This window comes from Pectinophora gossypiella, chromosome 3 (assembly GCF_024362695.1).
Source record: "Pectinophora gossypiella chromosome 3, ilPecGoss1.1, whole genome shotgun sequence".
NCBI classification, from domain to species: domain Eukaryota; kingdom Metazoa; phylum Arthropoda; class Insecta; order Lepidoptera; family Gelechiidae; genus Pectinophora; species Pectinophora gossypiella.
This window is the reverse complement of record NC_065406.1, coordinates 2,044,003-2,060,949: the sequence shown is the minus strand read 5'-3', so window position 1 is coordinate 2,060,949 and position 16,947 is coordinate 2,044,003. Positions and strand designations below refer to the sequence as shown.

At 37.1% G+C, this 16,947-nt stretch overlaps 2 protein-coding genes and 1 long non-coding RNA gene across 5 annotated transcripts in view; 1 reads left to right on the top strand and 2 right to left on the bottom strand.

Moving 5' to 3' along the window:
• The window catches only part of LOC126381125 (uncharacterized), a 124,407-nt gene that overhangs the window by 24,342 nt on the left and 83,118 nt on the right, over nt 1–16,947 (top strand). The window lies entirely within an intron of this gene.
• Nucleotides 1–16,947, bottom strand: part of LOC126380076 (titin) — a 111,609-nt gene that overhangs the window by 92,255 nt on the left and 2,407 nt on the right. The gene's annotated exons all lie outside the window — the stretch shown is intronic.
• LOC126380672 (cysteine-rich with EGF-like domain protein 2) lies at nt 2,841–4,846 on the bottom strand. The gene is made up of 4 exons (XM_050030237.1): nt 4,665–4,846; nt 3,608–4,581; nt 3,480–3,534; nt 2,841–2,978 (listed from the first exon to the last, which is right to left on the bottom strand). The coding sequence occupies exons 2-3, from the start codon at nt 4,567–4,569 to the stop codon at nt 3,522–3,524; spliced, it is 975 nt and encodes a 324-aa protein (XP_049886194.1). The 5' UTR covers nt 4,570–4,581; nt 4,665–4,846; the 3' UTR covers nt 2,841–2,978; nt 3,480–3,521.

Below are 16,947 nucleotides of genomic sequence, written 5' to 3'. Positions count from 1 at the left end.
AATAAAAAGAAAAAAGCAGCCAGTGTCTTATCGTGTCGATGGCAAACTAAATAGTACCGGCCTTTTTTTTTGACGTGACTTATTGTAGATTTGCCGCAGATGGCATTAACTACTTGGCCGGACAAATGGGGAGCGCTGAAGGCTCTCACCCGATACAACGTTTGAGACAACAGGCCTGAGGGTGCCCAGTTGGGCACGAACCTCGGCTCAGGGCGTCGTCTGAGAAAGTACCGGCCCAAAACTAGTCTCTACTATTAAAAAAGTTTGTACTATTAAAACGAGGTTTTTCCCACTTTGGGAACATTCCCCTGCATAGCACATCACTGACTAAATCTATCTTAATAAATAATGTACATTTACGTGTGATTCTGTGATCGTTATGTCTTATTTTTAATTCTATGTTAGAGTAGCACTATCGTCAAATCTTTATTTTTATTACCTACGAATGAACCTATTTCTGGTGGGTTAAAAAGGCCACATTGAAGCAATTCATCTAAAACAGCAATATTGCTATTTTACTTTTATATGCGTAACAGCCTCCGTGGTCTAGTGGTTAGAGCGTTAGGCTCACGATCTGGAAGTCCGGGTTCGATTTCCGATGGGGACATTGTCGAAATCACTTTGTGAGACTGTCCTTTGTTTGGTAAGGACTTTTCAGGCTTGAATCACCTGATTGTCCGAAAAAGTAAGATGATTCCGTGCTTCGGAGGGCACGTTAAGCCGTTGGTCCCGGCTATTAGCCGTAAAAACACTTCCACCAACCCGCAGTGGAGCAGCGTGGTGGAGTATGCTCCATACCCCCTCCGGTTGATTGAGGGGAGGCCTGTGCCCAGCAGTGGGACGTATATAGGCAGTTTATGTATGCGTAAATGTCAAACTGCAATATTGCTTTTTAGATGATTTGCTTTAATGTCACCTTTTTACACTCCCTGATATTACTAAGACACTGGTGTTACTGCTAGGTAGATCTATGTTCTATATCACTGTAATTTGAACGCTGATATAAAAAATTGGAAGTCATTTTAATACAATCAACACCCATGGGTATTCACGCATTTCCACTTTAACTTTCCTTTTCAACACATCGCCATCGTTAACGTTATAAAATATGTAAGTATGTTTATTTATTTATAGCACGCAGAATAACGTAGTTAATAAAAACTAAAAATAAAATAAAGTAAAACTAAAAAACATTATAGATAAATAACGTAATAAAAATACGTGTAATAGGTATCTACTAAAGAGGATGTATGCATACCTACGGCCTACTTTTTGGTAACCTATAGTTATACAATACATGCATTTGATTTGATCTGTCAATACAGTACGACTGTTTTTTAGATTTATAAATTTTTTATTGCTTTATTTATGTCAAATTATTTTTTTGAATCCTATTTGGCATAAAAATATCGACACAAAATTAATAATTAATAGAAAAAACTTAGTTAACAGTTGATAATTTATACAATAAATGCATTTAATTTGACAATTTTTTAGATTTATTAAACGTATTTTTTATTGCTTTACTTATGTAATTCTTTTTAAATTTTAATCGGTATAAAAATATCGAAACAAACACATAATAATGAATAGAAAATAAACTCAGTTAACAGTTGGTAAGGTATACCTAGTTAAGTAGGAGGCTTTTGCCTGGCAGTGTTTCGACCAAAGTCAAAGTGCTATAAATAAAAAAAATACAGTCATGACACTAAACCACGTATTCTAAGATGTTCTCTCGACTCTTCCTCCACTCGACTCGGCCTCACTAAGGACCAGTGATGTGCTATACCACAGATTATTACCGTCTCTTTAATAGTAAAAAAACTCTAAAACTCTTTAATAATGAGGACACTGGCTGCTTCTTTTTCAAATTGTTCTTCATGTGCTTTGGTCTTATCTGCTTAAAGATTAGTTAATAAAGCTCTTTATACATAAGTTTTGGGCTTTTTTACTGCTGAGGACTTTACACACTGGACTCGAGCATATACTGCCAACATAATAATTCGAAAATAATGACGTCATGCCTTACTGAAGTAAACTCGAAATAAGGTTGAAGTGTCTAAGAATACCGATTTTGAGCCGAGCTCGAGGGAGACCTTGAGGATAAAGTTAATATCTTAGAATATGGGTGTAACAGTCTAATACACACATACCTATACATAAACCACAGACTGGGCATTACATACAATATATGATTCAATACTGCGGGCCTAGCACCGTAAGCATGCGACTCTTTCTCGCCGTGACAGGGATCGTCTGTCTCTTTCTGTGCAGTACTGTGAGAGAGTGACGGGTGACGTATGTCGAGGCGAGAAAGAGTCGCACGCTTACGGTGCTAAGCCCGCTGACATAGACAAATGTAATTCTTAATCAATACGAAATATAAAGGAAGAAAAACTATTATCCTGTCACTCCACTTTTACTACCAAATATACAATAATAAGTTTTCCAAAGTGGTTCGGTAAAACATTATCATTGTATAGAATCTCTTATAATTAGTAGAGGCCGTCCAATTTGATTTTAAAACTAATACACTGTGTATCCATAAAATAAATTAAATTAAAAAAATATAACTTAATTTAAATAATTTCAATGTCACGATGTGCAAAACAGATAAGAAAAATAAAGGTTTAAAAAAATAACATCCGCTTTAAAGAAAGGATAATAACAATCCAAATATTTAATAAAAATAATTCAATTTAAAATAAGAACAAGCCTATTTCATTTAAAAACAAAAGATAATAAAAAGTAAAACAGGTTTATTTATGCAGACATTTTCTCGAGAATATTATGTGTGAAACAGCTGTGTTAAGTCAAATTCTTTAAGGTTGACAAGGCCTTGGTGTCCATTTATCATGCAGTAGTACTCCGCGCCAACTATGTAGGACAACACCAGGGCTCCAACGAAACTGCCCAAAGACGTCGACTTGGGAAGCAGAATGCCAGTTGCAATGAGTAACCCCACATAGGTCATGTACCTTTGGAAATAATTTTATTTTTTAATTCAAGTTAATAAGGCCATAAAACCCACAGATAAGTAAACATGCAGCATATGCCAGTGGTGCCACTATTACTCATAATATATGCCAAAGTTGCTAGTGTAATTAAATTGAAATAGTGTTGCTCCAGTTAACAAATATTATCTGTGATTATCCAATCTGTATAAATAATAATATTTCTTATTAAATATGTACCTATATCGTAAATAACAGCACTACTAGCATATGCTACAATATTTTATAATACTACATAAGTATGAAGGCTATAAATAACTTAATGTGCATAATTATATTGTAAGTGCATATTATTATAATAGAATAAACATAAATTGATAAGAATATTCTAATCTGACACCTACACCAATATAAAATCAAGAAAAAGTAATATATATAAACATTATTATGATCCCAAATTGTCATACATAAATAAATAATTAAAGCTTGATAGTCCCATAACCAAAACTAAAAAAAATGTTTTACCTAAACATCTCATTATTTATTCCTAACAGCCACACTTTTATATTACAGCTCCTCTCTGTAAAAAAGTTACATATTTAACAAAAAAAAACCAAATATTTTAAAAAGTAACACAAATGACAATTTATTACCTGGTCGTTGTCAGTTGATCTGATGAGTCTTCGTCTTCTCTGAGAGAAATACAGAATTCGCCTTTCTTGGAATATCCTTTAGCACATTTTCTACACAAATCTGGACCATCACCGTGACAGCCATCGCAAGATTTATCACAGGCAACACAGGCATATGACCCGAGGGAATTAAGGCAGAATTGGTTTCTTGAGCATCTATTTTTATCATTACATTCGTCTATATCTAGACAACCTTCGTCAGAATCAAATATAAAACCTGGCCTGCAAGCCACGCAGTCCTTCTGAGAGCCTCCTCGACATCCACCCATACATGATTTGTGACACGGAGAACACAACATCTTGTCATCTTTGTGTGATAGGTAGAATCCAGTTATACATTGGTCACATTTCTCTCCAGTGTACCCTCCATCACACAGGCAGGTACCATTACCCTTCCTTGTACCATCACCACGGCATTTCCCGTTCCCACTACAAAGGTTAGTATGGTCACCGGGACATGGTCTGCAATCTTTACCATAATGATGTGTGGGGCAACAAACTTCCAACTTATCTATGCAAATATAAGTGTACAGATCCTCGGATTCATCTGGGTTCTGTGCCCACCAGGCTTCTATAAACTCCTCGGATTTTTCCGCCATGCTGTGACACTGGACAGAGTGCTTGCTCTCCCTGCAAATACCATCTTGGATGTCAATAAGCCGCATCTCGCTTCGTTTGTACGACTTTTTCAGCTTCTCCTCCTCCCATGCCGCGTCGCCACCTTCATATTTCCCTCTGGCAGTACGATCTAGACCTGCCTTAAATGACTCCACGAACAACTTACACGCCTGACAATCGCCAAGGCTCCTAGACGGCGTCAAAAGGCCAGGGTTAAGTATCGGCGGCTGTACGGTACACATGCCGAGAGGCAGCAATAAAATCACCGCCAGACATTCAAAAACCACATTCTTATCACTTCTCATTTTGTCACAACCCTGCAAATAAAAGATAGAATCTTAAATATATCTTTTTCTTTTAAAACTACTCGTAAATATACGGAACATGAATAAAAATGTACCAAACATGCGAACGATCAGGACCGTCTACAGGAACATATAAAAACACCCAAAACTCGTTTAACTTAAGTCACTTCACTAGCATTAACTATTTAAACACTAATTAAAGGATTTCCTGTGGTTTTCTTGTAATAAATATGCTATTAAACTGACGTGTACATTTCTCACTCGCCTCGCGATTTGACGTTTCTATCGAACAGCTGTTATTCTGTTTTTTCGACCCGTCATTATAACAGGCAAAGAATTTACGTCATACGTCCATATATTAGAAAATAACATCTAAGTTTTACATGACTTAAAATAACTTCAAGCAAATTCTTTTTACTGATACCGTATTTTGTTTTTTTTTATCGGCCTCGAGTTTGCCTAACACTTGAATCGGTGTCCTTTCCAATATAATTCAAAATTCTTTAAAAGGCAACGACTTCCTACACGTAACACCCACAATACAATGCGCTAAGCGACTGTAGGTTGAAAATCAAATCCGTTGACCTCATCGGCAGGAATTTCGAAAATCATATTATAGGTATTAAGTATTTCATTGCGATAAATGTACCTCTGACTACCCCAATTGGAATATACTCGTGAGCTTATGAAGATAAATTATATCATTGAAGTCTAAAACAATGCAGGGGCCGCTATTTAAGCAATTTAAATTTTATTTTTTCTAGTTAATAAATATTTTTTATACATTATATAATCCAAAATCAAGGGGAGGAATTTATGTCGAGATTGATTAAAAATACGACTGATTTTCATCAATAACACCGCGATTGTGAGTTAGATAAATAACAATAGCACACAAGAAGACACATCATTTATTTTGTCTTGTATTCGCGATCGATTCTGTAATCAAGGGCGCATACAAAGATCTCAATAAGATATCCCGATCTGTCGATTTCCGATTGATGCATCGATGTCAGGCGTACGTCACGAGCATTAATATGTATACACATTGGTACCATGTCACATTAACTTTTTTGACAAATTGAACTGTAAGTCTCACTAAATGTCAAATATGTTAGTGCGACAGAGCCCCCGATACCGACCCCGCCGGCGTGGTCGACGATTTCCCTCATTCAGCGCTTATCGCTATCGACCCACTAGGGTCGATTAATTCTTTCAAATATTTTTCCTCTCAGACGACGCCCTGAGCCGAGGTTCGCGCCCAACTGGGCACCCTCAGGCCTGTTGTCTTAAACGTTGTACCGGGTGAGAGCCTTCAGCGCTCCCCATTCGTCCGGCCAAGTAGTTAATGCCGTCTGCGGCAAATCTACAATAAGTCACAAAAAAAAAACAAAAAAAAAAGCGACAGAGTCCTAAAGTGGGTACATTATATTGCTCATGACTGTACCTCAGGATGAAGGTGACCTATTCTTTTTTCTGGTTCGAAACCTCAAAAGGGAAAACGGAATCATTATACGATCACTATTGTCCGTTCGTCTGTACACTGAAAGATTCAAGATTTTAGGTCTATGGGAAGTTACCCGAGGTAGGTTTTGGTTCCTCTACGAAATGTACGAAAATAAGTCTAAAAATGGACGTATCTTTTTTTTTGGCATGACGCGGTTTGCGTATTTGCCACCGACAAAACGAGGAAACATTTCATGAAAATAAAAGGAATTTAGTGAATCAGGAATTTAGGAAGACAGATCATAGGATCAGAGGATAGGGATATATAGGATAGGATGAATGGTTGGTTTAGATGCTTGATTTTTTATAGCTTCAAGGGACCAAAGACATAAGTATTAGAAGTTCAATTTGATACCTTCACGCGTTTCCGAGAAAAATCAAAAGAGTTTTATTTCAATTGTACAGTACAAAAAAGGATGTCATAGTTACATTATGAAAAGAAAAAATACAGTTCTTAGGCATAATTTAACCCAATCGGGCATGCAACATTACATAGGTATGTACCTACTTAAAAACCGTCGTGATAAACAGACAGACTGACAATACTGATCGTATAGGGGCTCCGTTTTTCCTTTTGAGGTTCAGTACCATAAAAGAGAAACAAGTAAAAGAAAAATCGAAAATCGTTTAATTTGTTATTCCATGCTACGATAAAAAAGGTTTTTGCGATTTCAAACTTATTACACTAAATTGATTATGATTAGGAGCTCGGTGGCGCAGCGGTAAACGCGCTCGGTCTGCGATTGTTGAAGCAACTTTCGCAAAGGCCGGTCATAGGTGACCACAAAAAAGAAAAAGTTTTCATCTCGAGCTCCTCCGTGCTTCGGAAGGCACGTTAAGCCGTTGGTCCCGGCTGCATTTAGCAGTCGTTAATAACATAAATCCGCACTGGGCCCGCGTGATGGTTTAAGGCCCGATCTCCCTATCCATCCATAGGGAAGGCCCGTGCCCCAGCAGTCGGGACGTTAATGGGCTGATGATGATGATTATGATTAGGTAATGTAAGCGGACCCTGCGCAAACGGGATAACACTACGGAGTTACCTACTAAAGAATCTCAGCCATCAACAACACTCGCATAATAACCCAAGCAATGATACACTCTTGCGCAACTTCCTACTTTCACCGCGTTTAAACAAAGAGTAGAGTTTCGGTATTGCAAGGAATGATGTGAAGAGTCTAGTTAGTTGCTATGGCAACAATAAAGAACACAAACTCACACCTGTATCCTTAATGGGGTGGGCAGAGACAACTAGCAGCTTTTGATACGAAGTTCTTTCCCAAATAGTTAACTTAAGATTTAGTAAATATAAAATAATAAAACAGGAAAAAACAGAAACCCCTAACCTTCACAAAATATGTACTTACCAAGGGACCTATTTAATGAATTCAATGATGAAATAGAGCGTTATTTACAACCGTGCGACTAGAAAATAATAATATACCTACCTAGGTACTTATACTGCGTAGGTAAGTACGATAAGGTGCAAAAGTCCAATCAGTTTCTTGCAAAGTAATAAATTAACTGGTTGCACTTAAGACCTGGTTACATGTGGTTTCTATAATAGACCAAAAACACCTACAAAAATTGTATAAGTACTTATATTATGACAACTAATGGTTCATAATTTCACCACTGTTCTCAGTGACCGGACTTTTTCTCTTTGATTGTACGTGTGAACTTATCAATGCGTTCAACGTAAAGACAAAACAACTCACCGTTCACTAACAAAACACAATAAACCATTTTTAATTTTGTGCTATTTAAATGACGATATCTGATTCAACCTTCACTTCAGAGTCGCCGATACGTACCTAGGTACAGAAGGTATTACTTACTTACATTCATTGCGTAAGAAATAAAAAACAAGAGGAAAACCAGAAGACAAGAAGGAAACGACTGCCTTATTTTTCCCTTAAAAGTAGCATGGAGAATGCTACACCGATAAAAAAAATGTGATGAAGAAATAAAAAGTTTTAGGTGAACTTTGGTAAAATTACACAACTACTTAAGTATTTACAAATTATAGTTATTATTAGGTAGGTATATGGTCACAAAACGTTTCTAGACTTTTGGCAAAATGATTTTCTGACATTCTATTTAGATTGGTACTTACTTAAAGATACATTTTTAAAAACTAAACTATAGACTAGGACGCGGCAAGAAAAATATTCCTACTCGTTTCATAATAAGTTTGCGCGGTAAAATACGTTGCGTTCCCGTATCGTAGCCTCTGCATATTCCGTACGCGTTCCGCTCCACGCAGAACTTTTATTATTTTCTTTACTTGCCTTATCGTAATAATACAATAGTACTGCCCTACGCCCAGCGGCGCGAGGAATTTAAACGTTCTCTTTTTGCGCTGTCACAGTTGTTTTAAAGTGTAAATTTTATTTTTAAGCTCTTATCCACGCATATTTAAATGATCGTCCGTGAGACAACTGTGTTTGTTATATTTACGACTTGCTTATTATTAGCCGGCTAGTTTTTATTTATTTTTTATTTAGCGTGGATGTTTAACTCTAGGGGATAAAACATACAGGGTGGCAGTGACACCGTAACGAATACTGAGGTTAATTATTCAGACCATGATTCTGAGATATCAAGTGGAATTTCCTGTCGGAAAATTCATGAAAAAGTTGTTTTTTTAATCATTCTTCTTCTATCGTGTGGGTTTTGAGTTGAATTACCAACCAAATCAACCCTGGTGTCAGGGTTATTATTGAGCGGCCAAAGGCCCCTGACATGGCTCATGGCTTTTTTAATCATTTTCAGTTCCATACTTTTGCGAGTAGTAGAGTTCCATACTCCTATAGGGAATAGGTACGAACGTGACTAGTATGAAGTAGGTATATCTGACTATTCGCAGATTCTATGTCACCATCTCATCGATTGTATCAACCCACCACACTTTTTACAAAACAAATTGATTTGATTGTAATATAAATGACCAAGTCGACTCATAATAAGCCCTTTGATGGGAAAATAAATAAAAAACCTATTAGCGGTCCGCCTTTGTACGATCCGGGCGACTGTCACTAGTCGCTATGCTAAGATCGCGCTACCACAGATTTTATCATATTAAGGTGGGTTCACACCGGGAGCATTTGTATGTCATCTGAGTTAACACAAATATTCATTTACAACGTAAAACCCGGTACATAAGGTCCATCAATTAAGCATAGTGGTACTCCAGGAGGTATATGTACCTATAGCATACAACTTATACTCGGTTGATTGAAGGGAGGACTGTGCTGTGCTGTGCTGTGCGTGTGTTTGTCTAAACAAATCAAGGATTACCTGCTCCTCAACATGAAGGACTAGGTATCTAATCTACAGGATGTAACGGAATGGGGGTATCAACCTGAAGTGTGCCAACTCTGACACTATCTACGAATCACATGCGAGTGTATTGACCGTCTAATGGGAGACAGGTTACAGAGCAACTGTTAGATTTGGAAATAAATAGTAAAAAATATTCTATCATATAACAAATCAGAAGCAGTTTTGACTTACTTGTGGCTCTGCCTACATAGGTAGGGGGTGCTGGTGAGGGCGTTTTGCTAATTCTTCTTGCTATAGCATACTATAGCTATAGTAATAGCACTAGCTACCGTTATACAGTTTATACGCACATCATCCAATACGCAACGCAATCCGTCAACACACTTAATATATATTTTTTTTAATAATGCGAATTTTAAATTTTGATAAATTTACAACATTACACACACACACACACATACAACACATACACACATACATTACATACACACACACATTACATTTACAACACAGTAGTAGTTTGTAGCTTTTTTAATATTTTTTTTATTTATTTTTTTATTTCATTTCAGGTTGATACCTGCACGCAGAAGGACTTGATGAGCGCTCCGTGCTATTGCCATGTCAGCATATTGGGCTGATAATCACGTTGTTCGACTTGTCATCGACACGAAAGAAGAAGAATTTATCATCTTTTCCAACATCTGGAAGAGATGAGCTACTTCAACTGCTTAAGAACGTAAGTATTGGCTCTTATTTTCCTTATATGCTTTTGCTTAACTATTATTAATAATTTATTATTATTTTAATTATTTAAATCCCAAATTATTATTACTAAATACAATGTTAATAAAATATATAACATAGTCAAATTAAAAACCTACACTAAAATACTTCAAAATACACAAATATACGTATATATATATAAATTAATATTTTTATAATATTCATTTTGTACACTTTTCTGGTGATGAACCTTATGTACCGGGTTTAACGCTACGTATAAATGAATATTCTATTATATTTGCGTTAACTGTCAAAATAACACGCAAATACTCCCGGTCTAAAGCCACCTTAATATCCACTGCCTCCAGGCAAAGCACGATCTATTATAAGAAATTATGCAATGTCATTTTGAGCTGTTTAAAATTACTTATCAGATCCTTGGGGGTAATTAAAGCTGATCTCAGATAGTAAAACTATTGTAAACGAAGCTGATACCATCGCGTGTTCAGGTATCAAATGTCTACAGTCGTTAACTGAATGGGTTTGTTTTTAAAATGGTAACTAGTGGACCAGACAGACGATGTCCTGTCCGACCGCAGTGCCACCTACCGGGTCTAATTTTAAACCTAAACCATCTATAAACCTACTCAAAGGCTCACAAAATTCCATCAAAATACCTATTTTTACCTAACCTATTTTTGGGATTTTGAGAGGATTTATTTAGGTTTACTTACATAAACAGTTAGATGGCGTTAGATGGCCTAGGTGGCGCTTTGATTACGAACAAGACAAGAAAAATCAACAAAAATACCTGGTTCAAATTCCGGTTTGCTCGGTCCCAGAAAAGACCAAATTTTCTAAATTGCTTCAGTACGATCTGCACGGCAACCGCGTCGCGCGCGGCGCGAATTATATCGACATTTCAGTGCCGCGAAGGCAGATCTGGATACAACATGAACCAGTGTGGTGGAGTACAGGCTATCCTCTAATCGAAGACTGCTTTCCAAAGAAACATGAGATCGAAATAAGTGCCACTAAATAAAACATCACAGTTACAACTACTTAAGACAAATCTTGATACACAAAAACGAGTTTAATAAGCTTCATATTCATTTATTGCATGTCACAAACATAAATTAAGGTGGACCATATATTTTTTTCAGAATTTAAACCTCTCATAAAATCACGAATATTATTACAGGTAAGTACAAACAAAATTCCAAGCGCTAACAAGGTCGTGAATGTCACAACATTTTGTTGAGTGTCTCCATTTTTAGATAAGTTTAAATATCTAAAATAAACGATTTTCTTCCTTCTTTTTCTCTTTCTAAATAAAGTAAACAACTTGAAGTCGAACTTTGGGAACAGAATAAACAACTTGGGCCGCAAGTTTTAATTTTTAAACAAGCTATTTTATGTAGGCTGTATGTGGCTGTTCTTAAGTCACAACGCAATGACGTCATGATGCAAATGCCAACCGACTGGACAAGGCCTTGTGACAAGCTGGTTCCGGCGCCGGCGACGACTTATATAAAATCTACTTGTATGTTTTCCTACCGCGACTTCGTGTGCGTGCAATATTTATAGCGCGACGCGACAAGTCAATTTCGTCTTTTGAAAGTTAGTACTCTCAAGTACGTCTCTGGGAAAAAAACTCAATGTCAAAACCCTAACTCTGTTCTTGAAAAGTACCAACCCTAAGTTCGAATCTATCTACCTATGTGTCAGTCCATTGGTAACAGACGGACAAAATTACTTTCGCATTTATATTACTATGGTAAAACATTTGAAATCGTGAGATCGACATTTTAGTCACTCCAAGAATACGTGATTATTTACTTAACGCAAGGTCTCTAACTCTTTGTAGTTTTTTTTGTCATTTAATCTTAGAAGTGGAAAATTGATTTGAATAGTCATTTCTGCTGCAATAACATTTTAAGAGCAAAAAGTTCAAGTTTTAAATTAGGTACTAGCAACTTTTTATGAGTGTGGACAAGCCTCCATTTGAGAATGACAAAAGAAAATAAACCCTTAGAGTTACACCTTACGATGACCGTAAAACGGAACGGGACAATTCCCGCCAATAGGTTAATAAATTGGAGCTCGAGCGGGGCGCGAAGTGGGAGCGCCCACGCACCGATACTGCTTCGCGTCAAAACAGCAACTGTGCTAATGCAACTGTTACGTTACATTTTGTACCTATGAGCTAATAACTGACACCGAACAATATGATTAAAAAGACGAATGAACGGCTCTTTTAGTGCCATTTTTATCGCGTTTTGCACTCAAAGGGGACCATTAACTTTTTGTCGTCGTATATCAAATCGCGAAAGAGCTGAATCTAATAAATAAGTCACGTCGGAGCCCAAACATCCTGAGTTGCGCCTGCCCATAAAAAAGGCGCAGCTAATCGCCGGTCATCGCTCTCTCTATGCTTTCGTAAAATTTTTATATTACGCCGACCAGACGCTTACGGGAAAGACAAGTTCGGAGTCGGACGTGTTTCGCTGTTTAAACAAGTGTTGCTAACATAATGGTATATTGCCTAATCTGGCCGGCGAACAAAGAACTGTTCCAGTTTGCCTGTATCTTTAAAAGTGCCTATGCTCCACAAATCACCAAAGGCATCAGCATCCATTACCGACCATCGTGTTATTTGCCTAAGTGGCCTTATCCAGGATAATAAGTTAGAAAGAATAGCCGTAGGTTACGAAAACCTTTGTCTGGCCTCGCTGCGGCGAGACACCTCGAGGCAAAATGGTCGGCAACAAACACAAATGTGGTCTAATCTCCTACGGGCAAATCACCATAAAATACGCATAGCTTCAGGAAGAGAATTACCATGCAGTTTTCAAATCCACAGTTTGTACTTTTTAATAACGAACTTAATAGTGGGGTGGGCACTCGACCGTGCAGCCGAATTTAGTATATTAAAAAAAATACGAACGTTATGATAATTTACTGGTTTTCGCTTTAAGACTTAGACGTGGCATAATACATGTTTTGCCGCAGAATCGGACAGTGACGCGCGAATAAAAAATATTGAAGCAAAAATATCGATTGGTCCCAGCGTGTGTTCGGTTATCATTATCATACTTACTTATACGCAGGATAATAAAGATGTTTTTATGGACCCTTATTATTTGCTTTTGTTACTTTTAACTTGTTCGTGAGGATAATATAATTACTTACGGCGATAATCGAAGTTGTGATTGGATTTTTAAATGTAAAGTCAGTACCTACCTACATAAGTTGTGTCATTCCGGCCGGCGAACGATAAACCAAAGATGGCTCATAAAACAAGGGGCTTAATGAGTCATTTGACACAGGAAAAAGTACCCTTTCAATCCTGCGTTAACAAGTGACTGTTCGAAATTAGTTTCGTCAATAATAAGGGACTGAGTTTTTATAGGCCTTAAAGTCGGGTGTAGGCAATGCGGGGCCTATCACGTTCCGTTTTACGGCACCATTCGATGGTACAAAATGTACAAATAATTGATTCGATTAAAACTAAATGAAGTTTGTTGTAACGATCTTTGAATGATCTACATCCTGCTCCTGAGGTTTATGTAGATATAAATAAATGGAGAAATGATTAAGAACTTAATTGATTTTTACTCAAACGCAAATAGCATACTATAGGCACTTAAGTTTTCACCGGCTTGTTTACAATGGTCATGCGCATGCTGTTTCAAATCTACGGGAAAAACAATGAGCGAGCGACTTTTCAAAAAATATATAGATAGCGCTGTACAGATTTAATTATCGTGATAATTACCTATTTTCTCATTGCTCGGGTACATAATAATTCAAAAATATAATGTAATGGCAGAGGCATATGTCAAAATAATTTTTGCTTGATATTTGTATCAGATATGGTATAGAATTACGTTGCTACCTACATTCCTTAAGTAATAAGGGCAATAAGTAACAGCCTCCGTGGTCTAGTAACAGCCTCCGTGGTCTAGTGGTTAGAGCGTTAGGCTCACGATCTGGAGGTCCGGGTTCGATTCCCGATGGGGACATGGTCGAAATCACTTTGTGAGACTGTCCTTTGTTTGGTAAGGACTTTTCAGGCTTGAATCACCTGATTATCCGAAAAAGTAAGATGATTCCGTGCTTCGGAGGGCACGTTAAGCCGTTGGTCCCGGCTATTAGCCGTAAAAACACCTCCACCAACCCGCAGTGGAGCAGCGTGGTGGAGTATGCTCCATACCCCCCTCCGGTTGATTGAGGGGAGGCCTGTGCCCAGCAGTGGGACGTATATAGGCAGTTTATAAGTAATAAGGGTAAGTGGAAGGCGTGTTGTGCCTGGGTGTAATAACAAGGTTCATCATTTATTCCCAAAAACAAAGATAAAAGATGCATATGTCTGTTATCCATGAAATTAGAAGGTTAAACGAAGGCAACTCTGTACAGCGCCATCTATAATTATGTTTTTTTAGGAACGTAGCCTGGATAGTCCCTCATTCAAAAATAGAATAGGTACTTAAGTACCTAAGTATTTTAAAATACGTACCATCACTTATTTATTAATCTTCATGAAATTTGAGACAATCAAAATTAATGAAATGAATGGCTATAAGTAGGCTAGCTGACGAGGAGTAATTGTATACCCATACACCTCTGCCTAACCCTTATGTAATACAAGCGTATTGCTATGTCAATATCAAACTTAACATTTAAGATTTATTAGAATTATTAAATGTTTTAAAGTGAACTCAAGCACCATAAAGTATGCATATTTTCTCTAATGACACGCTATCCCGCGACTGCATTAGAAGATTCCCGCCATTCTACCGTCGCTGCGCAGACGCACCGAGAGGCGGAACTCGAGTAATGGCGCCCGCGCATTCCACCGCAGCCTGTGAACCTCTATAGAATGGTCGTAGATCGCTAGATCTCATCGAAAAGAATCACGGAAATGATCTTATGTAACTTGAAACAAATAAACTTTATTTAAGTAGATGTTTTAAAGATCTGAGTAACATGATTGAGATGAATGTAGATTTGCATTTTGAATGTATTAAAGTAAGACTTTATTTTTATTTTTAGAATGTATAAATTAAAGTAACCAACAGCTTAAAAAAAATTGACTTAAAAATAGCAACAGAAAGCCAATTACTGCCAAGCCAATTAGTGGAATTTTTGGCCTGGTTACTTTTCATCAATAAAATCAGTATAAGTAGATAAAATCAAAAAATACAATCTCACACTCGCTCAAATGGCCATGCACCCAGATTCCAATAAAATAAAAAAAAATATAGAAAATTTAAAACATACCTAATAAAGGTATTATTACGTATGTAGGCACTTTCTTTGTGCATTGTCGTTCATTACGCGGCGGGGAACTCTGTGCCTAATGGTTTTCGAAGCCATATTATAATATATCTTACCAGCTAAAGTGCCGGTGATAAAAGCACACGTATCTTTATTTACTTTACAACATATACATAAATAGCCTATAAGGTACTTTCCACTGCTGGGCACAGGCCTCCCCTCAATCAACCGGAGGGGGTATGGAGCATACTCCACCACGCTGCTCCAATGCGGGTTGGTGGAGGTGTTTTTACGGCTAATAGCCGGGACCAACCGCTTAACGTGCCCTCCGAAGCACGGAGTCATCTTACTTTTTCGGACAATCAGTATTTACTCTATTTCTTTTTTTATTTAAGTACATAAGTCGATATACCTCTTAAGGGGTAAGCAGTGTTTTGTCACCGGCACTGTATCTAACTTACGATGTAACTACTTACTTACAATAAGTATTATAGATAAGTAAATTGCATACAGATGTACCTAATTTATTTATTGGGAACAAACAAAAAACGACCTGTTGTTGTCCCGAATAAAATAAATAAATAAATTACATGTAACGAGATGTAATTAGTTTATTTACTGCCAACCACCATACAGCAAAACACAGGTAAGTGACATAAAAAAAAAAACAAAAAAATGCCTACTTATTAAAAAAAACTAAATAGCTAGCGAGCGTAACTAAATGAAAAAAAAAACTTCCGAGGAGTGAGTGTCTAGACTATTGTACCTCCGCCTAATGCCTGTCCCTTCGGGGATACAGGCGTGATCAGTGATGTGCGTTCCCGATAATGATTCCACATTGGGAATATGCCCTGAAGTAAAAAAGCGCTTTTTACCTAACCTTTAGGCAGATAAGAAACACAGGCTCTGCCTTATCTCGGGCGCCAGTTTACACTCGTACATACCCTTCAATTGTGCATTATTTTATGTAAACCACCTATGTACATTGTGGAGAACAAATAAAAAGATCTTTATTATTAAAAAAAAGAAAAAAAATCTTTATTATTATAAGACAAGTACAAGTGAGAACAATTTAAAAAAGAAAAGCAGCCAGTCCTTACTATTAACATTCCCACTTTGGGAAAATTCCCGGGACCGGCATGTCACTGAGCGTGATGTGTTAGAAAAAAGGAGGTAGAGGTGTATAGTATAGTTTGTATATACACCCATTTGGCCAGCTATGTAGGTCCCAAGTAACAGGGATATGGTGCTAATTCCTGTAAATACCATCTAATTTCATTTTAAGTTATATCTGTCATTTTCTTATCCGCCGAAAAGGAAAGGGACGGGTAATCGACAAGCATAAAATTTATGGAACGCACATCAATTTTAAGCACAAATCTAAAACAACCGTCTAAAAATTTTACATTGGCCAATAACCCGACAGAAATAAGTTGACAGCACACGTCAAACGGTTTGCATACCAGCGAGATACCTTTTTGATTCGCCCGGGATATTCATTCATTTACTCATGCTTCCTAAAATTAAGAGCTGTCAATCATCCATCCCTTTCCTTTTTGGCGGATAAGAAAATGACAGGTATAA

Excerpts from the sequence above, each read along its gene's own strand:
- LOC126380672 (XM_050030237.1), bottom strand. The coding sequence starts at position 4,569 with ATGAGAAGTGATAAGAATGTGGTTTTTGAATGTCTGGCGGTGATTTTA.